The sequence below is a fragment of the Myotis lucifugus genome, unplaced genomic scaffold, assembly GCF_000147115.1.
Source record: "Myotis lucifugus unplaced genomic scaffold, Myoluc2.0 scaffold_331, whole genome shotgun sequence".
NCBI lineage: Eukaryota > Metazoa > Chordata > Mammalia > Chiroptera > Vespertilionidae > Myotis > Myotis lucifugus.
Genome location: NW_005871379.1, coordinates 956,520 through 982,801, shown reverse-complemented (window position 1 = coordinate 982,801; position 26,282 = coordinate 956,520). Strand labels below are relative to the sequence as shown.

Sequence of the window (26,282 nt, the reverse complement as noted above, 5' to 3'; positions counted from 1 at the left end):
TTAAGGTGGAAAATTTTATGATATTTTACCACAAATAAAATTTGAAAAACAAATAAGCCAATATGAAAATAAGTAGCAAGAGATTTGAACATTACCCAAGGAGATTTCTAGTTGGTCATTATCATTTCAGGGAAAAGGAAATTAAAACCACAGTGAGGTGTTACTACCAGAAGGCTAAAATTAGGTGACTAGCAAGTGTTGACAAGAATGGGAAGCAACTAGAACATCATAGGTACTGATGAACATGTGACATGATATGAACACTTAGGAGCACTGAAGGCACTTTCTACTGAAATCGATCATACCTATACACCCTTTGACCCAATTCTACTCATAGATCTATATATAACAAATCAATGACATGTATAAGAATAGACATCAGAGTATTATTCATAGTAGCCCCACACTGGAAATAACACAATATGTCCACCAACAGCAGAGTAAATCAGTAACTGTGACTATTGATTCCTATCATACAGGAATTCAAGAATACTGAAACATGTCCAATATCCAACAGGGATGAATCTCACAAACATAACATTAAGCAAAAGAAGTCACAAAAAGATACATAGTATATCTATGTATATACATAGTGTATACGATTCTATTTGAATTTTAAAAACTGGTAAAACCAATCTAAAACTAATTAGTGGTTATCTTTGGGCAAAAGTAAAGTACCAGTGATTAGGAGCATGGCTGGAGTGAAAACAGGTGATATGAGCTATATCTTCATCTATATGGTACCATTGCAAGTAGTTAATTAAGCTGTGCTCCTATAATTTGCACAATTTTTTGTATGCTTATTTTTATTCAAGAGATCATTAAAAGCCAGGAAAGTCTTATAAAAGGATAAGGTGCCCTAGCTGGTTTTGCTCAATGGTTAGAGTGTCGGCCTGAAGACTGAAGGGTCCCAGGTTCGATTCCAGCCAAGGGCACATGCCTGGATTGCCGGCTCGATCCCCAGTAGGGGGCGTGCAAGAGGCAGCCAATCAATGATTCTCTCTCATCATTGATGTTTCTATCTCGCTCTCCCTCTCCCTTCCTCTCTAAAATCAATAAAATATATATATATATTTTAAAAAGGATAAGGTGGTCAGGAATGACAGATAATGGAAAAAGAGTGAGAAGTTAAAAACTAAGAAAATCCCATTGAATCTGTTGGCTATAGTGTTTGCGACTTTTACGAGAAAGCACTTTAGTAAAAGGGTAAAATCCTTCAACAGTGGGGAACAAGAGGATTAGCAATGAAGTGCTAAGTTCATACTCTTCTGAGAAATGCAGTGATGCTAACTATGTTAGAATGAGGATGGTAACTCTACCAAGTAGGGCATAAATTAATGGCCAAACCATTAAAAAGCCCTTTTAAAGTGTACTAATGCCTTCAGATAAGCTAACAGCTAATCAGAATAAAAAAATTTTCATCTTCAAATTCAAAATAAGTCACTCTTATAGGTCTTGTTCATGAGATCTTCATTGAAGAAATATATACTCATTTACCTTCCTCCTCCCAGAAATAGAATTCCAAGGGCCATGTGATGGGCTAAGTGGAAACCATAGTTCATTTCACCACCTGTTTTCATGTGCAAGAAACGACAAAGCTGCAAAACCTTTAGGTTCCCCGAGCCAGCCATAACCATGGCCAGAGACAGCAGCACCACACTCAGGCATGTTTCCAGGTTGTAAGGACCTGTCTGGAAATATGAAAAGAAGACTGTTACATTTCTTTATTATCAACTTCCATGTTACTTTTCTTCATTATCAAAAACAAGTAATGAAAAACAAATGTTTATGACTTTTTAAAAAACTATAAAAACAAGTATTTTCTCTGATTGTGAAATTTAAGTTCAATATAGAACACTCAGGAAATAAAATATACAAAAGGTAATAACTATCACTTGGAAGTTAAGAGGAAGCACCCAAAGAGAACTGCTGTAAAGTCTGCCTTTCTTTTTCTCCAAATCTTTTCCTATATTTATAAACATATTTTTTTTTCAAATTGAGACATTACTATACACAATATTTTTAACCTATTATAAGCAATCTCACTCACAACAAAGTCTTCCAGAACACGGTTTTGATAGCTCCATTGTAAAACAATGTATAGATATATTCAAACTTAACCACTTTTAGACTTTGATGTCTCTAATTTTCTCATATTATAATGTTGCATAAATCTGTGTGGTTTTTAGCAAGAAATAAAGATCTTGCAGTGTTCCTGTCATAAAGCAGCAATGCCTCAAAAACAACTGCATGTTTACTAAATACTAATTTTTAAAGGCCATTATCAATATTCAGTACTGAGACAGAATGGGAGACAATATGGTTTTTCTTATTTATTCTCTTGTCACAAGAATTAGAGACCTGTGCATTCTTCTAGAATTATCATATTCTCATCTAAATATCCCAGAACAAAAATGCAAAGATAAACCAAACTTCAAATCTCCCATTCTAAATTCAAGCAAATTGCAGAAATTATCAACATATTAAGTAACTAAATTATTGGTGAATTTCCTTTAAGTTTAATTTTATTCCCAAGGAGACTCATCGTGAAAAAAACTTACCACAGAAGCATTAGGTGCAGACAAATAAGTCATAAAATCTTTTGCAAATTTATGCTGGAAAATCAAAAGAAAAAATTTAAAGTTAAGAGGAAGCATATTGAGGCTTTGAGAAAAAAGGAAACAGAACAGAATAAACTAGGATACTTCTTACCAAACAGTTAAATGCTGATAAGTTTTCTGAGCCAGCAAATCGAAAACCCAGGGACAAACAGGCTCCTGCAATTATGTAGACATGTGCCTGCCTAGAGACAGATTACAAGAAATTTACTATTGTCAATATTCTGCCTTAATATTAATTATTAGTATTATCTTGGGGTAAAAATAGTAATTATTTCTGTTTCTGTTCTGGGGATGCTCAATTGTGCCTCTACTAAATTAGCAGGCTCATATGCCCTTTTCTTCAGCAGAAACACCAGGTGGCCCTTACTAATAAAATATACTCTTGCCTGCATATGTTTCACATACAGCAAAAGAAGATAATTTTTAAAAACACTGCCATTTTTTTCATGGAAAGGATAAAAAAAGGAGTATGTACAAGTTAAATCTCCAATATTGTTTGAGGGCAAGAACACTGTATTTCAGAAACCTAAACAAAAGCAAACAAACAAAAAATTCATCTTTCTGAACATTTAATCAGCAATGGTTAGAAACAAAGGAACTCAGAATTACTCAAAAGTTAAGGGCATTACTGCTCTTACAGAGTGCATTTCTATTATTTATCTGACAGATGCTAGGATAGCTCATTTCTATTCCTCATTTCATAACTTACGACAAAGTTTCCAAATTCAAATCCTCTGAGCAAGGCAATTCAATTTCACTGAGAGAGATACTATTTTCTCTTATAATCTGTGAAAATACAAACCAAGAATACCTGAACATTAATATTCAAGTTATAAATATTTAATGACCTGAAAAATAACATATTGCTTATCATGGCCATGTTATATAAAACAAGCTTTGCCAAAACATTTCATTTTCGAAGGCCTATATTATAGTCACATCCATGCAACCCAATTTTAAATCTAAGATGGCCCAATAAAAACAATAACTGAATTGGACTGAATGAACACAAACTAGAGGACTTAAGTATATTCTGAATCAACAGCAGAGTAATAATACTTCAGACCAGTGAGCTGAAATGAAAGATGATGGCTGTAGAGGAGAATTGGGGCAGGAGTGCCGGGAAGCAGCAGGAAAGAGTTAAAGCACTTGGAGAGAACTCAATTCAGACACATACACTTCTTAGTCATGGGACGTTTCTAGCATTAAGGTGAGGTGAGGTGAGGTTAGTCACTACATTAATTACTTGAGTTAAAGTGAACTGTCAATGTGTTAATCTGCAACTACTATGTAGAAACATATCCCTTTCATTTTAGTATAGGTAGTGAACAAGAATTTTTTTAAAATAGAATATCTATCTAGCTTTAACACACAAAAAAAGACTTGATCTGCTTCACTTAAAAAATACAAATAAAAAAGAAAAAACTATATATTTTCTAAACATATGAAAGCAAGTATACAGAACAGAGGAACTCAAGATTTATTCTTATTCTTTTTCAAAGACTGCTCAGGAGAATAACATTACAGGATGCTTTCTACAAAAAAATACAATAAATACTCAGAAGTCACTTATGATACAAACTTCTTATGAACTAAAATATCACCAAACCAAAAAACTCCAAATACCTTTGCTCTCTGATAATCTCAATAAGGTAAGCAACTATGTTCACTGTGTAATATAAGCTAGTAACTACTTCCATCGCTCTTCCTCTCATCTTTACTTTTAATGTTGACTACTATTTATTCAGAAATTGAGTGACATTCTGAAAAACTGATAGAACTCCAAAGTGATACATATATGGATAACCTGATTACAACATTCATATAAATTACAGTGTTTTAACTACATCATTATACAGGAATGAAATGCTTCTATTTTGACAGTAGGCATTTGTAAGCTCTTTTTTTGTCTTCAAAAGCAGCTTGAGGGCCTAGGTTTGAATCCCACAAAGCCACATTAGCTGTGTGACCACAGGCAAGTTTCTTGACTGCTCTATGCTTCCCCTGTAAATGAGCATAATAGCGGTTCCTACCTTCTAGGTTTCTGTAAGAATTAGAAGGCTTAATCCACTCGAAAACCTCTTAAAATTAACGCCTGGCACTTAGTAAGTCCTTTATAAGTATTAGCTATTACTATTAGCATTATTAATATTATTATTATTATTACTATTATTATTATAACTGATCTGTACCACCTCTATCATAACACCACATTGATCATACACCATTTCAAAGCATCAATAAACCTGGGTTGTAAGTAACTGTATGGAAGGAGACCCTTCTTCAATTTGTCCTTGTCACCTTTTCTATGGTCTCCTAAAGTTTTTTTTTTAACCATATAAAAGAGTAATCAAAGGAAGAAATGTATTTCTTCAAGGACAAGTTGAGGCACACAGGAAATGAATAAGAAAAGACCACCAAACTCCTCTGTCCAAGGCAAAATCTTAAAGATCTGAAGTCCTACAGCTAGTTTCAGTATGACCCTTACTAGCCAAGTGAATCTGAATCAGTCTGTCCTCTTTCAATGTAATAGTAATGTACTGAACTCTAGCCAATGTGTACTAGCTGCTAAAAACAAAACGATGGAAAAGAACACTAGCTGACTTTGAGGAGTTCATAGTATAAGGATGCATAAACATTTGGTAAAGAGTTCATTGCTCCCACACACACAGAGGCAATACCAAAACAACGTTTAGTACGACACTGCATCAGACACACAGAATGGAGTCCTTTTGAAAAGAAAAAATTACAATAAGATAGACCTAACATAATACTTATCATTTTAACTATTTATTTAACTAATATGTGCATTTAAATGCCACAGGTTAAAAGGTTTATATACAAATATCAATTTCATATTTTATATCAGTTGTATAGCAGCAAGCAATTAGAAAACAAAATTCTACATAAAGACTCCACTTACTGTATAATAAAAGACTATAAAATACTTAGAAGTAAACTTATTAAACTGTTGAAGACCCTGATTTTTCTGAGAAAAAACTTAAAAAAGGACTAAAATAAATGGATTCTCTATTCTTGGACTACAAGACTCAACTATTTAGTTATCTATTCTCCATACATTTCTTTATAGTCGGGGTGGAGAACTTTTTTTCTGCCAAGGTCTATTTGAATATTTATATCATTTGAAGGCCACACAAAATTATCAACTTAATAATTAGCCTGCTCTATTTGGTCAAACATTTAATTAACTCATCCCAATGCCTTGGTAAGGGCAGACCAAATGATTTCGCAGGCCTTATACAGATCACAGGTCAGGTGTTCCCCACCCGAATAGATTCAACACCATTTCAATTATAATCCATCAGACTTTCATATCAATACTGATAAGCTGATTCTAAATTTTAGATGGAAATGCAAAGGACCTAGAGTATTCAAAGAAATCACAAAAAAACAAAAATGGCAGATACGCAATACTTGCTTTCAGGACTTACTATAAAGCTACAGTAATCAAGAGTTTGATACCAGCAAAAGGACTGTCAAATAGATTAAAAGAACAGATGCAGAGCACATAAATAAACCCACTTATGTGCTCACCTGACTTTGACAAGAAATCACAGGAATTCAATAGGGAAAATGGTGTTTGTATAACTCAATGCCCATCTATATATATAAAAGCCTAAGCGACCATTCGGCCGTTTGACCAGTAGCTATGACACGGGGATTGGCCGAATCCGTGCACTGGGCCTCTGACATCCCCCGAAGGGTCCCAGATTGCGAGAGGGCACAGGCCAGGCTAAGGCACCCCACCGGTGCACAAATCCGTACACCAGGCCTCTAGTAGTTTTATAAAACAAAAACCTAAATGCCTACCTTATGTCATAAACAAAATTATTCTGAGATGGATGCCAAACTATACACAAAAGCTAAAACATTGGAGTTTTTAGAGAAAAAACAAAACAAGAGACAATCTCCAGGATTTGGAGTTAGGCAAATGTTTTTTTCACAGGACACAAAACACAATACCCATAAAATAAAAAACTGATAAACTAGTCATTACCAAACTTTGAAAATCTGCTCAGCAAAAACATTACAGACAAACCACACACTGGGAGGAATATCTGCAAAGCATATATCTGAGAAAGAATAGGCTCCCAGGAAATATTAAAAATCCTAGCAACTCAATAGTAAAATAAATAAATAAATAACTTTTTTTTAAAAAATGGGAAAGAGATAGGAACAGACGCTTCACACAAAAGAATATATGAAGGAACAAATGAGAAGGTTCCCTTGTCATCAGTCAGGAGGGAAATACAAATGGAAACTACATGTTTACCAACATAACTAAAATTAAAAAGATTAACACCATCAAATATGGATGAGGTGTATAGCACCAGTACTTTCAAACACTGTTGGCCAAAGTGTAAAATGGTACAAAGTCTGGGAAAAGACCCACCAGTTCTTATAAAACCAAATACATTATCTACTCTATGCCTCTGTAATTCCAATCTTAAATGTTTATTCAAAAGAAATTAAACATAAATGCACAAAAATATTCATATAAGATTATTTATGGTAGCTTAATTCATAATGGCTAAACCTGGAACCAGCCCAGATGTCCAACAAAAGAGAATGGAAAAAGAAACTGTGTTAAGTTAATAACAATGGAATACTACTTACAATAAATAGAATGAACCATTACTATCACACAATCATGCTGAGTGAAGGAAACATTATACAAAGGGTTTATACTACATGTGAATCCATCAATATAAAGTTCTACATCAGGCAAACTAATTTATTTTGGGAAAACATCAGAGAACTGGTTGCATTGGGGGAGGGAGGGGGTGAACAGACCGAGTGGGTAGGGGAAGGAAGGAACTTCTGGTCATTTTGAAGGTTTGTTTCCATGAGCATAGACATTAGTCAAATCTTATCAAATACTATAGTTAAGATCTGTGCATTTCATTGCACATAAATTTTATCTTAAAAGGGAAATATAAAATTCTAGTTATTAACACACATGCTAAAACATTTAGGGAGAAATTCAGTAAGGTCTGTAACTAACTGAAATATATTTTAAAAATGATGGATTGGATAGAAAAAAAATGGAGATATGTGGTTAAACGAGTTTTCACAGTAAAATATTAATTGTAGAATCTAATTGGTGATATAGGTGTTTCTGTGAAGTTCTTTAAACCTTTCTTTATTTTGAACTTTTTCTTACTCAAATATTAGGGGAAATACTCTCAAGCATTCCCAAGGATAAATAGATTTATTTTATAAGTAAAATTGAACTGACCACCAGAAATGGACTGTTGGTTAAAAGGGTAATATTTATTGATAATATTTGATTTGGAGTTATTATGGAGCCTGCTTATTTATAATGATTTGGCTTATTGAATAAATATGTCATAAAGTAATTAAAATAACTTATTAATAAGAGATTTAAATTGTCACAAAGTATATAATAGCATCTTAGATAAATGTGTACCAATTCAGATAAAAATGACAAAAATACTTTAAGGTACTCTGGTATATTTAATTTTTAAAAACTACAATTTCTTGGGATCTTGGGTCAGAAAGGAAGGTTAATCTATAATAAGCACACAATCTTAAAATGAAAGTTGCTATGTTTTCAAGAGATACCATAATCATCAGTATTGCCTTCCTAAGAAGAATTATTTTATGGGGTTTTGGAAAGTCCGTAAGAAATCATAATTTTATGCCATTAACGGTAAAACAATATTTATCATATGTACTTACCTGAGGAACATTGCTATCAACCCACTTGGAATTTGGTAAAATATCATCCCACAAAATCAGGCATCGAGCAAGTGTCTTTAAAATGTAATACAGATAAAATTAATTAGAGCAAGAGAAGTTCACAGATTTTATAACAATGACAATGTTAAAGAGAATAATTTAGAATCAGTTCCCAAATGACGGTAATTTCAAAAAATAAAATTGGTATATAGTATCAACCTAAGACAATCATGAAAATAAACTGATGATTTAGATTTTAACCCAAAAATCTAAAATTGAGTTGACTGTCATCAAAATCTGGAGAAGCTAAAAGGACGTTTTAAAAGAAAAGAACCATAGCCCTATCGACGTAATTTCAAGGCTTTTATAGGCTAAAAACAGACAAGTTTAAACATTATAGAAGGAATAATTCAGGTAGTTATGTTATACAGTTATTGTCATTATTTATATGCTTAATAGTAATATTGCATCCTTACTAATGAAGCAGTAGTAAAGCTCCAGTCACTTGCTATTTAACAGGAAGTTTTGAATAATATGTGAGCCCTGACCAGTTTTGTTCAATGGTTAGTGTCGGCCCTTGGACCGAAGGGTCATGGGCTCGATTTCTGGTGAAGGGCACATACCTTGGTTGCAGGTTTAATCCACGTCTACCAGCAGCAGCTAGAGGCAACCAATAGATGTGTCTCCCTCCCTCTCTCCATCCCTCCCTCCTTCTTTTCTTTCCTCCCTCTCTCCCTTCCTCTTTTACTCCTTCTCTCTCTCTCTCTCTCTCTCTCTCTCTCTCTCTCTCTCTCTCTCAAAAAAAAAAAAAAATCACTGGAAAAAATATCCTCTGGTGATTAAAAAATAACAATAATAATGTGAGCTGAAATGTCAACTCCAAATATTACATGTCAAAGTGGCTGCCTTTTCAGCATTCCTACGGCTAAATGTGGGAAACTTCAAAAGAACATTGTCAATTACATGTGCATATTGAATTAATAGTAAAAGGTTCCCTTGGAGTAACATGTACATTTGCAAGATAAACCTGCCCACCACATACAGACTCCTCATGTTAACAGAAATGAGAAAGTGCCAAGGACCATACCCGAAGCAAGAGGAACTCTGGTTTCACAAAGTCCAGCAAATACATAGTGTCGGGAGCTCGAAGCCAGTCGGCAATGGACCTGTTAGTGGAAGATGTTAACAGTGAAATTGCTCAGAAGAGGCAAGATAATCAACAAGTGCGAGACAGATTTCACAGCATTTCTTCCCACTCCACCCACTGTCCTAGTTTCTTTGCATACACAGTACTTTCACAACCACTAGAATAACATTTATTATGTATGTGTCTTACAATAACATAGCTCCACGAGGGCAGATATGTTTAGTTCTGTCTTGTTCCAGTACCAAGAAAGCATTGACATACACATTCATCCAAGTAGTAGATGAACAAATGCCTGTTCTGACCCATTTTGTTAATTTTGCATACATTTACTTTTTCTAAGAGGAAGAATTTACAACATTAAAGAATGTCTTGCCCTAGCCAGTTTGCTCAGTGGATAGAGCATCGGTTTGCAGACTGAAGGGTCCCAAGTTAGATTCCGGTCAAGGGCACTTGTTCTGGGGTTGCAGGCTCGATCCAGTGTGGGGCATGCAGAAGGCAACTAACTGGTCAATGATTCTCTCTCATCATTGATGTTTCTATCTCTCTCCCTCTCCCTTCCTCTCTGAAATCAATAAAAATATATTTTAAAAAAATTCTTGCTCTGGCCAGTGTGGTACAATGGTCAGAGCGTCTGCCCACAAACCATAGGGTCAAGGGTTCAATTCCCGGTTAACAGCATGTACCTGGGTTGCAGGTTTAATTCCCAACCCTGGTCGGGTGGGTGCAGGAGGCAACCAATAGATATGTCTCTCTCATATTGATTTGGAGTTTTTACAGAATCTCTCTCTCTTTCTCCTCCTCCCTCCCTCCCTTCCACTCTCTCTAAAACAAACAAAATAAATGGAAAAAATATCCCCAGGTATGGATTAACACACACACACACACGCACACACGCACACTATTAGTGTATTTTTTAAATTAAAAGAGTTAAACATGGTATAATATCTCCTATCCAACTTACATTCCTATGCAAAATGTAAAAGGATAAATGCCAAAGGTCTATTTTCAAGTGTCAGCACTATTCGTGGGGGTTGGGAAGATAGATGGTGTAGTCACAAGAAAAGCTTGAAGTAAGCAGAAACCATTTTTATAAATAGGAACAAAGAATAGAATAATGATAAGTATTTCTGGCTTAACCAGTCCTCACAACATTCAAAATTAATGAAAAGCAATTTGGGCATTTTTTTTTTTAATAGTCAGTGACAGCAACCAGAAAACAGAATTGAATGAAGATTGGCAATTAATTATACTGTCAAAAATCATTAAAATAGCAAATTTTATTATTTCTAGATAAAAATCTATGTAATCTGTTGTGGACAAAAGGGGCCACATGCTGACCTGACAAGCTCAGGGGAGGCCTTCATGGCAGTCTTGCAAACTCAGAGACCTAAAGTAACCACAAAGGATGGTCTGAAATTAAACTTTAACTAAAGCACTTATGGTGGGCAGTTATGTCCTAGGCCAGTGATGGCGAACCTATGACACACATGTCAGAGGTGACACGCGAACTCATTGTTTTGGTTGATTTTTCTGTTAAGTGGCATTTAAATATGTAAAATAAATATCAAAAATAGAAATCTTTGTTTTACTATGGTTGCAAATATCAAAAAATTTCTATATGTGACACGGCACCAGAGTTAAGTTAGGGTTTTTCAAAATGCTGACATGCCGAGCTCAAAAGGTTCACCAGTATCTCCACTGACAAGGTCAACCTTTACCTTAACTGAGCCTATCTGTCTTTTTACATCTACTATAACATACCCTTAAAATGTCTGGGTAACTTGTAACTTCCCTTTTTCAGGAGCCCCTGGGGCACAACCAAATGTGCTGAGTGCCAGGACAGATACTACAAATTCCTTCATTATCATGTTAATTGATCCTGCATCCACCTAAGTATATGTCCATCATTTACTTTTATCCAATCCCAGGGGTTTCCCCTGCTTTGCTTTATCCCTCCTCCTTAATCTATCACCAATGAATTTCATGTAACCCACCTACGTCCCTCCTTGATTGCAAATGTATAAATACAGATGTAACCCCTCCATTCTCCGGAGCATGATCTCAATTCGTTGAGGTTCTACTTCCTGGCATATGTTGACAGTTTGGTTCAAATAAACTCACAAAAATTCTTTACAAGTTTCAATGGTTTTTTTACCTTAACACTGTACTATTTGCGAGAATTAAAATCAGGTTAATCTAGGACAGTGATGGCGAACCTTTTGAGCTCAGTATGTCAGCATTTTGAAAAACCCTAACTAAACTCTGGTGCCGTGTCACATATAGAAATTTTTTGATATTTGCAACCATAGTAAAACAAACATTTATATTTTTGATGTTTGTTTTATATATTTAAATGCCATTTAACAAAGAAAAGTCAACCAAAAAAATGAGTTCACGTGTCACCTCTGACACGCGTGTCATAGGTTCACCATCACTGATCTAGGAGATAGGAAATGAACACATTAAGATACTTTAGTTTTACTACTGAGGTCAGAAAGGAAGTCACACTGTCTGGCCAGGGATGGGGTCAGAGATGCATTACCTGTTATTGGTTTTTAAGTAGATCATAGCCAAAGCAAGAGTGGCACCGGGACAAGTTACATCCACATTTATGGTATCTCCTTCCTATCAAAAGAAAAGATTATTCACATAAGAGTTATGAATTATTATAAAAATCTTCTGAATACTAACCTATGCTTAAAATTAACATATTGGTAAAGGTTGGTATAAAAACTATTTTCAAATTATTGCTCTAGCCCTAGCCGGTTTGGCTCGGTGGATAGAGCATCTGCCTGTGGACTGAAGGGTCCTGGGTTCGATTCCAGTCAAGGGTACATGCCCAGGTTATGGGCTCGATCCCCAGTGGAGGGCATGCAGGAGGCAGCCAATCAATGATTCTCTCTCATCATTGATGTTTCTATATTTCTCTCCCTCTTCTTTCCTCTCTGAAATCAATAAAAACATATTTTTAAAAATTATTGCTCTAATTTGGACTTACTTTGATTTGATAACTTGGAGATTTATGTTTCTCCCTGTGCATTCCTGCTTGAAAGCGCCTATGACCTCCAACCATGTACTGATAAAGCTGCTCAGGCACATTGAGGTCAGACATACCTATCAAGTTACTGCCGTGCTGGAAAATTAAATAACAGACATGTGAAAGGAAATCTTAGGAAATAAGGCCTACAGTACATGAAAAAGAAAAGAATGAACTTCAAAACAGGTGTTGAGTTGATAATTCACATTAAAATTACAGTATATGTTCAAGTTAATATTTTCATGTCACAAAATACATAAAGGCTTCAAAATACAGTTAATTGCACTAACAAAGATGGACTTACTTAGTACGACAATTCTATCAAACAGCTACTCTTTCATAGGTGAGGAAAGTGAAGCACAAAGAGTGAAGTCCAAGGTGACACAGCTGGCAAGTGGCAGGGCTGGATATGACTCAAGGCAGTTTTGCTCCACAATCTATGGAGTTGCATAACCACTAGACAATGCTGTAGTTAAATGATAGGACTACCTGGTCAGGACCAGAATTCAGGTGTCAATTCCCATTATGAAGCTTTTCCACTGAATCATCTGCCTCTTCAGTTCAAATGTAAATGTGAAGATTCAAACACCTAACAGTTAACTTGTTTTGTATAACCTAGTTTCAGTATATAGGTGGTTCTTCAAGGGACCCACATTCCAGCTGACACAGTCAGCCGGATGAAATGAAATGCTTTTGCTAGTTCTATACCATTTCTTATGGATGGGGTTAAAAATGGGTCAACATGGTATTGCATTCTATCACAAAGCAAACACTACATTGGCAACATTCTGCCAGACCTCATGAACACCAGGGAGCCAAGAAAAGGCTATGGTTTCTCTCCAGTAACTACTACAGACTCTTAAAGTTCCCCATCATATACACATTTTTCACTATATTCTGTTTTCTGACTGATTAGGCTGCCACTCTTCTTCATCTTATGTCTTAAAATCTTTACAAGAAACCTCATTCCTTAGTTCATTCATAAATACTTCCATCTAAGACAGGGAAAAGAAATATTAAAGCCCCACTCTGCTACAATTTCTCTCCATTTCCAAATCTAACACTTTGAAAAACATCCAGAGAGAAGAAAAAGTTAAGATTCAGTTTAAATCAAGTCACAGTATGCAGAGCAGTATTCAGTATTCATATTCACGTCAACACGCAGACCTCTTCCCTGAAGCCTTGGAAGACAGAGACTGTGCTTACCCCCAAGCAGACCATGCCTAGGGCCAAGCCAGCAGCTAAAGAGTAGGACTCTCTGTCGGTGCAGTATTCCATCTCAGGACCAGGGGGCCTTCCTGTGAAAGAGGAAATAACGAGGTTCAAGGTGGCCTCTTAAAATCTTAATTCATAGGAGCTTTAGAGTTAACTTTCTAGTAACTAAGTTGTGTAAGAGCTATAGATTCAATATACCCTCACTCAGAAAGATATGACATTATCACAAATGGTGCCACATCTCTGTTTACTACAAAAACACTCCAAAATGATTCTTGTAATTTTCTAATTTAAAAACAATGCCTTTATTTTATTTAGATTTAGATATGTTTTTAATACTTATAGTTCAAAGTATTACATATCTCCTTTTTCCCCCATTAACCTCTTCTAGCCTGCCAATGCCCCCCACCCTTACCCCAGGCTTTTACACTCTAATGTCTGTGTCCATGGGTTATACATATATGCATACAAGTTCTTTGGTTGATCTCTTCCCACCCATCCACCCTCTCCCACATTCCCTCTGAGAGCAATAACTTTAAAACACTGCAAAAAATTAGATTTGATTTTTTTTAATTACTAAGAAATAGGAAAAAAATTTTATAATACAACTTTTTAATGTATATATTATTGATTTTTTTACAGAGAGGAAGGGAGAGGGATAGAGAGTTAGAAACATCGATGAGAGAGAAACACTGATCAGCTGCCTCCTGCACCCCCGCCCCCCCACTAGGGATGTGTCTCCAACTAAGGTACATGCCCTTGACTGGAATCGAACCTGGAACCCTTCAATCCGCAGGCCGATGCTCTATTCACTGAGCCAAACCAGTTAGGGCGGGGGGGAAAAAATTTTAAAGGGAGGAGTGATCAACAAGAGTTTTAATTTTTAATCTCTTACATTTGTTTTTGCTTTATTATTTTCAAATCCATTTATTAGATGTGGTGAAAACATGTTGAAATACAGGACGAATACTTCCCACAAGTTTTAAGCACATGAAATATTTTGCTTCCAGACACCTGTTTTGAACCTACATAATAATAATACTGAGCTGCTCTACTATGGTAGAATTTCTGTGTATTGATTCTAAATGCTTGGCTTGATGCAAAGTTTATACTTATAAAAAGCACCACATAACACTAACTCTACCCTTTAAAGCAGCAAAATGTAATATATATAAAGACCTCTCCCTCCAAAAAAAAAGTTCACATTCCTGAGATTTTATCTTCAGGGGAAAAATACAATTAAAAAATAATAAATACTACACAAAAGTAATCAGCATAATGTTTATGCATAACAGCAAAGAATTAGAAACTATTTAAAAGACCTGAAAATAAAAAATAATTGGGCAATTTTATTAGTAAGCTATCCTCACATCAGCTACTATTTTTCCTTAATTTTAATAATTTCACTATCTTTCTTACTTTGTTTCCTGTGGAATGCAAAATGTATGCTAATGAAGACACAGCACTATTGATGCCATACCTATTTCAGCCAGCAGGACTTCTGCAGTATGCCTATGAGCTGTCCCTTGATATACAAGGCCGATGCCGACCACCGCAGCCACCTGGACATTGTGAGGAACGTCAAGCTCTGTGGACGTCGGGGGTAAGAGAGCAGGAATGTGGATGCTAAGCAGCCGGGTAATGGACATATCCATAGTGCCCAGCTTAGCAGCAGAAACACCAAGTAATAGTCCAATGCTTGTCATTTCATGACCCTAAGATAGAGAGGAGAAACTTAAGCCACTACCAAAACAGATACCAAGTTTTAAATAAAACAGTATTTTCAACAAGTACTTTTATGTGACAGGCACAGTGAAAGGCACCAAGAACACAATAGCAAACTACACAGACATGGTGCCTGCCCTCATGAAGCTAGTGCCCTCATGGGAAAAAAGTGTTAAACTAAAAACATACAACTATACTATTAAGAAGTAATGCATTGAGCCCTAGCTGGTTTGACTCAGTGGATAGAGTGTCGGCATGCAGACTGAAGGGTCCCAGGTTCAATTCCAGTCAAGGGCACATGCCTGGGCTGCTGACTAGATCCCCAGTAGGGGACATGCAGGAGGCAGCCAATCAATGATTCACTCAAATCATTGATGTTTCTCTCTCTCTCTCTTTCTCTCTCTCCCTCTCCCTTCCTCTCTGAAATCAATAGATATATTTTAAAAAAGAAAAAGTAATACATTGAAAAAGTACAAAGTAATATGAAAGAGTATTATTAAGGTGCCTAATTTAGATTAGGAAGGGCTGAAGAATTATTAGGAATCTTTAAAAAAGTAATATTCACAAAAGAACCTGAAGGACGAGTATAAATTAGCCAGGAAAGTGGCAGAAAGGGAGGCCCTCAACTTTAGAAAGGGAGAATGTCAGGTGAGAGAACAACATGTAAATGACTTTGAGGTGATCCAGAAATAAACCCTCACATGGATGATTGACTAACAAGGGTGCTGAGACAATCCAATGGGAAAAGAAGTCTTTTCAAAACACAGTGCTGTGGTAAGTGGAGAGCCACATGCCAAAGAATGAAGTTGGACCCCTTCTTTATATTACGTACAAATATTACTGTAAATTGACCACATAACTCAATGTAGAGGCTAAAACTATAAAACTAATTTACATAAATAAAAAAATAAAACTATAAAACATGTGCCCTAAACATAGGTGTAAGTCTTCGTGACTTTGGATTAGGCAATGACTTGGATACAACACAAAGTATAGCAACCAAAGAAAGAAGAAGTGAACTGAACTTTGTCAAAACAAAAACTTGTGTGTTTCAAACATGCCATCAGAAAGTGAAAAACAACTGAAAGAATGGGAGGAAAATGTACAAATCTTTTATCTGTTAATGGACTACTATCCAGAATATACAAAGATTTACAACTCAATACGATAACCCAGTTAAAATAATAAGTATATGAATAGACATTTCTCCAAAGAAAACTTATAAATAGCCTATGAACACAGGAAAAGATACTCAAGATCATTAGCCATTAGGGAAATGCAAACCAAAACCACAATGAGATATTGTGGAGAAATTGGAACTCCTAGGTACTGCTGGTGCAACTAAAAAATGGTGCACCCACTCTGAAAAACAGTTTGGTGAACCCCAAAAATTTAAACAAAGAGTTACCATATGATGCAGCAATTCCACTTCTAGCAACATGCCCATGAGAAATGAAAATATAAGTCTACATAAAGACATGTACATGCTTATACGAGAATTATTCATAATAGCCAAAAAGTAGAAATAACCCAAATATCTATCAACTGATGAAAGGATAAATAAAATGCAGTATATCCATACAACAGAGCTTCTATTCAGCAATACAAAGAAATTAAGTGCTGATACAAGAAATAACATGGTCGAACCTTAAAAACATTCTGCTAAGGGAAAGCAGCCAGTCATAAAAGGCCACATATTGTATGATTCCATGTATATGAAAGGTCCAGAATGAGCAAATCCACATCCACAGAAAGCACATCAGTGGTTGTTAGGGACTGAAGGGAGAGAGGAACAGAGGGTATGAGGTTCCGTTACAAGGTTGTAAAATGTTCTAAAATCTGTGAATATCCTAAAAACTACTAAATTGTATACTTAAAATAGGTGAATTTTGCCCAGCCGATGTGGCTTAGTGGTTGAGCATCGACCCATGAACCAGGAGGTCACGGTCTGATTCCTGGTGAGGGCACATGCCCCGGTTGCAGGCTCGATCACTAGTAGAGGGGGTGCAGGAGGCAGCCGATCGATGATTCTCTCTCATCATGGATGTTTCTCTCTGTCCCTCTCCCTTCCTCTCTTTGAAATCAATAAAAATATATTTTAAAAAATAGATGATTTTTTATAGCATAAAAGTAGAAGAGTCTATGCCAAGAGGAAGAGTTTATGCCAAGGAGTAAAAATAACCAGTCCCCACGGATGGAAGGTGGTAGCAAGGGGAAAGAGTGGTACAAAGTAAGCTGGAGAAGTGAGTAGGATCACGAGGCTCTTAAATGTACCTTGAGAGCAATGGAAGACCATTACACAGTTTTGACCAGAGAAGTGATATATTCCAGTTTATACTTTAGAAAGATTACCCTGTCTGCTATAAGAAGAATGGATTTACAAATAAAAGAATAAAGAAGGAAGAGCAAATAGAACAATTAGAAGATACTGCAACAGCCCAGGTGAGGCACTATCCCAAGAGCTGGGAGCACCACCTTTCTCACCTTCGTCAGATAGTCGTGGATATTGAGAGTGGCCAGCTTGGTGAGGTGCCCATTCAGTCCCAGGGCCATGAGGAAGCCAGCATACTCATTGGCTAACTCAGCATGCTTGGGCTTATTGTAAACAATCCACGCGGAGTCGATCTGGGAGGCCGGGGCTATCTTCAGTCCAGCAGCCACACCATTATGAAAACTGGCCCAGCTTGTCATGTTGGGAGGCACATCAATGTTCCCACTGTTAAGGTCTACTGTTGTGTTCCGAGGAGGGGCACGCCCTATTCAGGCAAACAAATTTAAAACTGAGAGAATAGAAATATACAAAACCAAAGTGGTTAAATTTAGATTTTTGAGAACAGAGACTGTTTTTTCTACATTTGAAATCCTTAATATTAGCTTACTATGAGTTCTGAAAGTTTTATACATGTGAGTCAAACTCGATGCAAGGTGGAAAAGCCTTAATTGCTTAAAATAATTCATGGTCTTTTTTGCTAAAATACATGGGGCTATAAGATAACTGATACAAATTTAACTTATACATATCTGATTAGGATACCCAGTGCTTAAAAATCTTTCTTTCAAACAGCAGGAAGCTTATTAAAAAATAAAACAAAGACTAGTTAGTGTCACAGTTAAATTATATGAACAATAAATTCCAACATGTGGTTAGTGACACTGATGTTAAATATGCCACACCCTATTTTTCTCAGGACAGTAAGTGAAAATGACATTTTAAAAAGAGACTAGGACCTTTATAAATTTGTTCTGCCTCTTATCTATGTCTGTCTATACATATAATATAGATATCTAATTATATGCTATTGTTCACAGCACCAAATTCATTCATAGATAGCGCTGTAAAAAGCATCATTTTACAGACTTGAGTTACCCGTGAACCATAAGAATATGCACTAAATTTAATTTAAGAGCAACATAAAATTAAATGGTTGTGATGTTCTTTGAATTCCGAGTCTGGTTTTGATCTAGCCCATTAATAGGCAAATATTAAATTATTTTTATATTTTTAACTCAAGTCATGACTATAAAATAAATATCCTCATATTGCATAGAGTAATACAGTTCACTGGGTGTTTGAAAATGCTATTTTAAAGAAGTTCTGAAAGTTATGTAAAATCAATTTTAAATAGATGCATAATATCTTACTTAGAGTTTATGTATACATACACTGAGTGGCCAGATTATTATGACCGGCCAGATTATTATGACCACCCCATCAGTACTTCATTGACACTTCCAGAAATACTGAGTATTGAAAACTTCTTAAACAAATACTCTCAAGAAGTTTTCAATACTCAGTATTTCTGGAAGTGTCAATGAAGTACTGATGGGGTGGTCATAATAATCTGGCCGGTCATAATAATCTGGCCACTCAGTGTATATACATACAGTATACTCACACAGAGACACAAGCACAAAGTAAAATACATGATTGTACCATTTGCTTTTTGTACCTACGAACTAATTCAAATGTTGTTGTATGACAGCACTACATTGGTAACAAGTTCATGAGTTATACTTTTTCTTAAAAAAAAAGGCATAGAGATTAATCATGAAAAACAAGTAAACTTACCAAAATAGCAATGCATCATATACATAACACATAATATTTGCACACAATATAAAAGGCAAAGGGTAAAGCCATAAGAATTCAATATATTATTCAATAACCAGAACAATATACATAAGTACAACAGGCCTATAAGTGTGAGAGTTAAGGGACTATTTAAAAAATACATTTTTTCCTAAATTAACTTATTATTAAATCAAGATTTTTTTCTTAGGGGTGTCTACCAGAATGGCTAAAAGAATAAAATTTTGGATTAATGTAATAAACACATTTTAAATCATGAAAATTTAACTAAGTGTATTTTATTTTCAAAAGAAGAAGACAATGATTCATATACTTATTTAACACTCACTCAAGTATTGCCACCCAGATTTAATACACTATAACATTTGCCAATTTTGCATGAAATTCTTTTCTAATCCAAGCTTTTTCTATGAAAAGCTCCAAACAGTTGAAAGACTAATAAAATGAACACCTATATACCATGCCCTCCATCAAGACTCAACAGTTGTTCAGATTTTGACATAGTTGCTTATCTCTAAGAGAGAGAACATTAAAATAGTGAACATCACTCAGCTTGCTTTGCCTATCAATGAGTTGGACGATGGGCTCTTTACTCAGCTGGTCTCATTTTCCGCAACCACTGAAAACACAGTTCCTTACAAATCTGAGGGGACCCTGTATTTTTAAATTACTTAACTTGAAATATACATTTTATACAAGTCTCATAAAAACACATGCACTACGCTTTAAAAGATTTTCAAGGATAATTTTGACTATACATGATTGTCACCTATAGAACACATTCAAACTAGTATCAGGTGAATGGGCACTATAAAACCCATTATAACGAATAACATTAGGAAAAGAACACTCTCATATCTGGCAGAAGTAAAAGCTCATGCATCCAATCATGTGCCAATCTGCTGCATCAGAGCCTTAAAATCTTGTCTTAGGAGTTCTTCTAAGCAATTTCTAAATAAGTAAGATGAGTACAGCCCAATATACACTTATAATAGCAAAAAATGATGATTTCCAATACCAGGCTATTTATATAAATTATATCCCACTAAATGAAATACTCTAGAAAAATAAAAATGAAGTTGTCGATTAAACATGTGTATACAGCCTGGCCAGCGTGGCTCAGTGGTTGAGCATCAACTTATGAACCGAGAGATCACGCACGGTTCGATTCCCAGTCAGGACAGAGGCCCAGGTTGTGGGCTCAATACCCAGTAGGGGGTGTGCAGGAGGCAGCCTATTAATGATTCTCTCTCATCATTGATGTTTTTAACTCACTCCCTCTCCATTCCTCTTTGAAATCAATAATGTATATATATATACACATATATATACATATATATGTAGATATCTATATTAAAAAATGTGTATACAATATCTACATACATACATATATGCAATTGTATCCATAGATATACAGATATGGAAGGATGCTCATTACATAGTAAATTTTAAGATACCGTAATTTCTAAAACAGATTTAATATTTTCTGATAATTAAGCAAATATAAAATTATAAAGTGGAAAAATAAAATTCAGAAACATATATAGCAAAACGCTAACACTAGTGGATCTTTAGCAAGTGAAACTACTGTAAGTAAGTATATTTTCTGTTTTGTAAAAGGATCATCTATATATATAAAAGCCTAAGCGAATGAGCAACCAACCGACCCATCATTATGATGCGTACTGACCACCAGGGGGCAGATGCTCAATGCAGAAGCTGCCCCCTGGTGGTCAGCGTGCTCCCACAGTGGGAGAGCAGCTCAGCTGACCTTCTGGTGCCAGGCGCCAGGCTCATGGCTAGTGAGCGCAGCTGCAATGAGGCGAGGCTCTCCCACCTTCACAGCAATGCTAACGAGCAGCAACAGGGGGCAGGCGCAGCGGGGCCTAGATGAGCCAGCGTGGCACCTGACCTGGGCTCAGGCTCCTCTCCAGCCACCCACCGCCTCAGGTACTACTACATCCTTAGGGGGATGTCCGACTGCCAGTTTCGGCCCGATCCCCACAGGGCCTGGCCTGCAGGGATCAGGCCGAAACCAGCAGTCGGACATCCCCCGAGGGGTCCCGGATTGCAAGAGGGCACAGGTCAGGCTGAGGGACCCCATCGGTGCATGAATCCATGCACTGGGCCTCTAGTATGTTCATAAAAGACATAAGACATTTTAAGACTAAATACTTCTACATATTATACTTTAAGATTGTTTAATGTTTAATAATATTACCATTATCCATAATATATTTCTAAACTTTTCCAATTACCTTTCTGTATCTTGAAATGGTCTCATTAAAAAAAGCAAAAATTAGTAATGGGCTACGTTCTATTTCCCTCAATGTTTAGTCTGATTTGCTATTTGAGCAGCAATAACCACTAGAACAGCTATTAACAATATGTAAGACCACTAAAGATAAAAAGAGCATTTCATTTCCTTTCTCATTGAGCCCAGAATTTAACATACCTGTCAAATTCAACTTAGGAATAGGCAATGGTTCCGTTGGAACAGGATGGTATGAAAACAAGGTAAACATCCCTCGTCCTACTGGAAGGGCCATAGTTCGCTGGCACAACTGGAGCAATCTATAAAAATTAAAACCAACATGTGAAAAAATGTTAAGCAAATATATTGGAATGCAATCTGGGACAAGTATTTCAAAAGAAGGCATGCTGTATAAAATGAAGTCACATCCAGGAAATCCACAAAGATGTGGCTGAATCATCCCAACATGGTCATTCTCACTTTAATATTCTTGCCTCCTCTAGAAAGTCTAAGGCAGTGCTTCTCAACCTTCTGGCCCTTTAAATACAGTTCCTCATGTTGTGACCCAACCATAAAATTATTTTTGTTGCTACTTCATAACTGTAATATTGCTACTGTTATGAATCGTAATGTAAATATCTAATATGCAGGATGGTCTTAGGCAAGCCCTGTGAAAGGGTCGTTCGACCGCCAAAGGGGTCGTGACCCCACAGGTTGAGAACCACTGGTCTAAGGGGAGGCCCAATTCCTTTTTTTGTTTCACATTTGCTTTGAATGAAAACCATCTGGTGCAGACCAGCCAAAATGACTCAGTTGGTTGAGCATCGTCCTGTGCACCAAAAGGTTGTCTGTCTGTCTAAGCATGTGCTCGGGTGACGATTAAAAAACAACTACAACAACACACAACAGCTAGTCTAAAAACCAAGCCAACTCTCCCAGGTAACCAAAAGGAGAAACCTAAAGTTCTACTCTGTTGTTAACACTCTCATAGGAAAATATTATACTCTTGGTTCACTGTGTTATTTTCAGTCTAGCTGCCCTCAATACATCTGGGTTCCTACTCCCATCCTTTGAGCAGAGAGACTCCATGGCCTATACTCAAGGAAGGAAAGGAAGATCCTACAGTGAAGGTCAACAGATTTCATGGCATCTCTAGGAAAAACACAGAATCAGTTTCCCTTATATGACAGCTAGAATTTATCAGAGATGTTCAAGGTTCAAATGGCTTCTATGAGCTACTTGTTTTTATTTTTATTTTTTTAAATATATTTTATTGAAGGGAGAGGGATAGAGAGTTAGAAACATCGATGAGAGAGAAACATCGATCAGCTGCCTCCTGCACACCTCCTACTGGGGATGTGCCCACAACCAAGGTACATGCCCCCGACCGGAATTGAACCTGGGACCCCTCAGTCCACAGGCGGATGTTCCATCCACTGAGCCAAACTGGCTAGGGTTACTTGTTTTTATATTAAAGTAAATCACATTCTGTAGAACACCTTAAAACAAAACAAAATCAAACAATTTGTGAAAGCAGGGGCGTTATAACCAGGAAACACTTAACACAAGTGAAATATCTCTCCAGAGGCTAACATTTTCTCTGCAGACGACGCTATTCACAAGCATGATCTCTCCCTAATTGTACACACTCATAGTTGTTTTTCTAGTTCACTGGTGAGGAAAATTTTGCTGTCCTAAGATTCTTTGGGAACACTAACTACATTAATCTAGAATCATGGAAACTCAAGGCCAGAAGGCAACATCCCATAACATTTCCTTAGCAGATATCTTACATATAATCCACAACATTATCATAATGGAAATAATTAATACTGTATCCCTACCCTTTATGATGTCACTGATTACAAGATACATCACTATTTCCTGAGGTACTAGGAAAGAAAAAGCATCGCCATTTAAACTATAACACCTATTGACTGAAAGATAATCTCATTTCAGAGACAGTAAAAGGTTAAATAGAAAATAACCTCACAAAATGAACTCTGTTCATGATGGACTGCATGGAGCTTTACTACACACTGGGCAGTGTTACCAGCATTATGTAGAAACTAGAAGCCCGGTGCATGACATTCATGCACTAAGGGAGGGAGGTCCCTTAGCCTGGTCTGTGCCCTCTCAGGGAGCGGGCCTAAGCTGGCAGGTGGACATCCTCCGAGGGGTCCTTAGCACTGCCGCAGAGGCAGCAGAGGCTCCTGCCACTGCCGCTGTGCTCACCAGCCAGAAGCCAGGCTCACTGCTCCTTAGCGCTGTCTCCGAGGCGGGAGAGGCTCCCGCCATCACTGTGCTCACCAGCCATGAGCCCGGCTTCTGGCTGAGCGGCGCTCCCATCGAGAGAGCACACTGAACACCAGGGGCAGCTCCTGCATTAAGTATCTGCCCCCTGGTGGTCAGTGTGCATCATAGCGACCAGTGGTTCCGCCATTCGGTCGATTTGCATATTAAGCTTTTATTATATAAGACTAGTGGCCAGGTGCATGTATTCGTGCACATTGAAAGGAAATTAATTCTCTATAAAAGAAGTGTCAACCAAGTTCATGATCGACAATGACAGATCAAAACAGATGCACATGACTGGCACCAGCGAGAGAGCTTTATATCTATACTAGAGGCCCGGTGCACGAATTCATGCACTGGTGGGATCTCTCAGCCTGGCCAGCGATCAGGGCCAATCAGGGCATGGGAGGTTGGCCAGCCAGAGCGAGGTGATGCAGAGGGTTGGCCAGCCAGCTGGAGGGAGGGGCCACAAGAGGTTGGCTGTGGGAGTGCGCTGACCACCAGGGGGCAGCTCCTGCGTTGAGTCTGCCCCCTGGTGGTCAGTGCGGGTCATAGCGACTGGTCGTTTGGTCATATAGTCACTTATGCTTTTATACATATATCTACACTAATAAAAGAGAAAGATGCGAACTAACCATCACTCCACTATGCCCACAAGCCATGCCCACAAGCCAATCAGGAGCAAGTATGCAAATTAACCCAACTAACATGGCGGCGGCCACGGAGCTGGAGCGAGCAGGAGGCTTGTGTTGTCCCCACCGATGGAGGAAGCCAAGCTTCCTGCCCACCCTGGCCTCCACTGAAGGCTACAAAGTTTCAATTATAGAAGATAAATAAATCCCAGATACCTGCTTCCCTCCGCTCAAGGAGGCGCTGAAAAAAAAAAAGAAAAAAAGAAGGCGCTGGAGCCTGGGTCGCCGGGGGCCATGGCCAGCCTGCAAACAGCCATCAGCCCCTCACCTAGGCTGGCCAGGCACCCCAGAGGGGACCCCCACCCTGAAGGGGGTGTGACCAGCTTGAAAACAGCCCTCAGCCACTCACCCAGGCTGGCCACCACCCCCCCCAGCGGGGAAACCTCACCCCATGGGGGCATGGCCAGCCTGCAAACCACCACAGGCCCCTCTCTCAGGCCACCCAACGCCCCAAGGGAACCCCCATCCTGATCCGGGCACCCTTCAAGGCAAACCAGCCGGCCCCCACCCGTGCACCAGGCCTCTAGTCTATACTAATAAAAGGGTAATATGCTAATTAGACTGGGAGACCTTCCAGGAGCCTTACGGACGTTTTTCTGGACAAAGCCATGGTGGCAGGGCCGAGGTAGAGGCGGTTAGAGGCCAAGAGGGGAGGGGAGTTGTGGGTGATCATGCTGGTGGGGCCGGGGCCGTTGGGGGTAAGCAGACCAGCAGGGGGGCCAGTTGGGGACAAGCAGGCTGTCAGTGGGGGTCAGTTGGAGGTGATCAGGACAGCGAGGGGGCGAGTTTGGAGTGAGCAGGCCAGCAGGGGGGGCAGTTGGGGGCGAGTAGGCCAGTGGGGAGGGGAGGTGGGGGCAAGCAGGCCAGCAGGGGGACAGCTGGGGGTGGGCAGGCTGGCAGGGGAGGCAGTTGGGGCGAGCACACTGACACAGGGGTAGTTGGGGTGATCAGGCTGGCGGGGGGGTGGCATTTGGGGGCAAGCAGGCCGGCAGCAGGGGGCAGTTGGGAGTGAGCAGGCCGCAGGCAGAGTGGCTAGGGGCAATCAGGCAGGCAGGCAGGCAGTCAGGTAAACGGTTAGGAGCCAGCAGTCCCGGATTGTGAGAGGGATGTCTGACTGCTGGTTTAGGCCCGATCCCTGTAAACAGGCAGTAGGACATCCTTTGAGGGGTCCCAGATTGGAGAGGGTGCAGGCTGGGCTGAGGCACACCCGCTCTCCCATGCATGAATATCGTGCACCAGGCCACTAGTATGTATGTGTGTGTGTGTGTATGTATATGTCTGTGTGTGTGTGTGTGTGTGTATAGAGGTAATATGCTAATTAGATTGAACATCTTTTGGACATCATTCTGGACAAACGCCCGGGGGCAGGGACCGAAGCAGGGGCGGTTAGGGGCGATGTGGCCAATAGGGGAGAGCAATTAAGGGCGACCAGACCGGCAGGGGAGGGCAGTTGGGGGTGACTAGCCAGCCAGGGGAAGGAGA

At 38.2% G+C, this 26,282-nt stretch overlaps 1 protein-coding gene across 10 annotated transcripts in view; it reads right to left on the bottom strand.

Annotated features, from left to right (window-relative positions):
* Positions 1 to 26,282, bottom strand: part of ANAPC1 (anaphase promoting complex subunit 1) — a 103,930-nt gene that overhangs the window by 18,870 nt on the left and 58,778 nt on the right. For all 10 annotated transcript variants that reach the window (XR_002832157.1, XM_023764405.1, XM_023764406.1 and 7 more), the window contains 12 exons: positions 22,015 to 22,133; positions 17,954 to 18,225; positions 15,225 to 15,459; positions 13,736 to 13,827; positions 12,491 to 12,625; positions 12,035 to 12,117; positions 9,433 to 9,511; positions 8,346 to 8,420; positions 3,331 to 3,407; positions 2,713 to 2,803; positions 2,562 to 2,615; positions 1,498 to 1,691 (listed from right to left, as the gene is read on the bottom strand). Coding sequence is in view for 9 of the 10 variants with exons in the window: in XM_023764405.1 (XP_023620173.1) it covers positions 1,498 to 1,691; positions 2,562 to 2,615; positions 2,713 to 2,803; positions 3,331 to 3,407; positions 8,346 to 8,420; positions 9,433 to 9,511; positions 12,035 to 12,117; positions 12,491 to 12,625; positions 13,736 to 13,827; positions 15,225 to 15,459; positions 17,954 to 18,225; positions 22,015 to 22,133 (1,506 nt within the window). In the remaining variant the exon portion in view is untranslated. The remainder of the gene's footprint in view (positions 1 to 1,497; positions 1,692 to 2,561; positions 2,616 to 2,712; positions 2,804 to 3,330; positions 3,408 to 8,345; positions 8,421 to 9,432; positions 9,512 to 12,034; positions 12,118 to 12,490; positions 12,626 to 13,735; positions 13,828 to 15,224; positions 15,460 to 17,953; positions 18,226 to 22,014; positions 22,134 to 26,282) is intronic.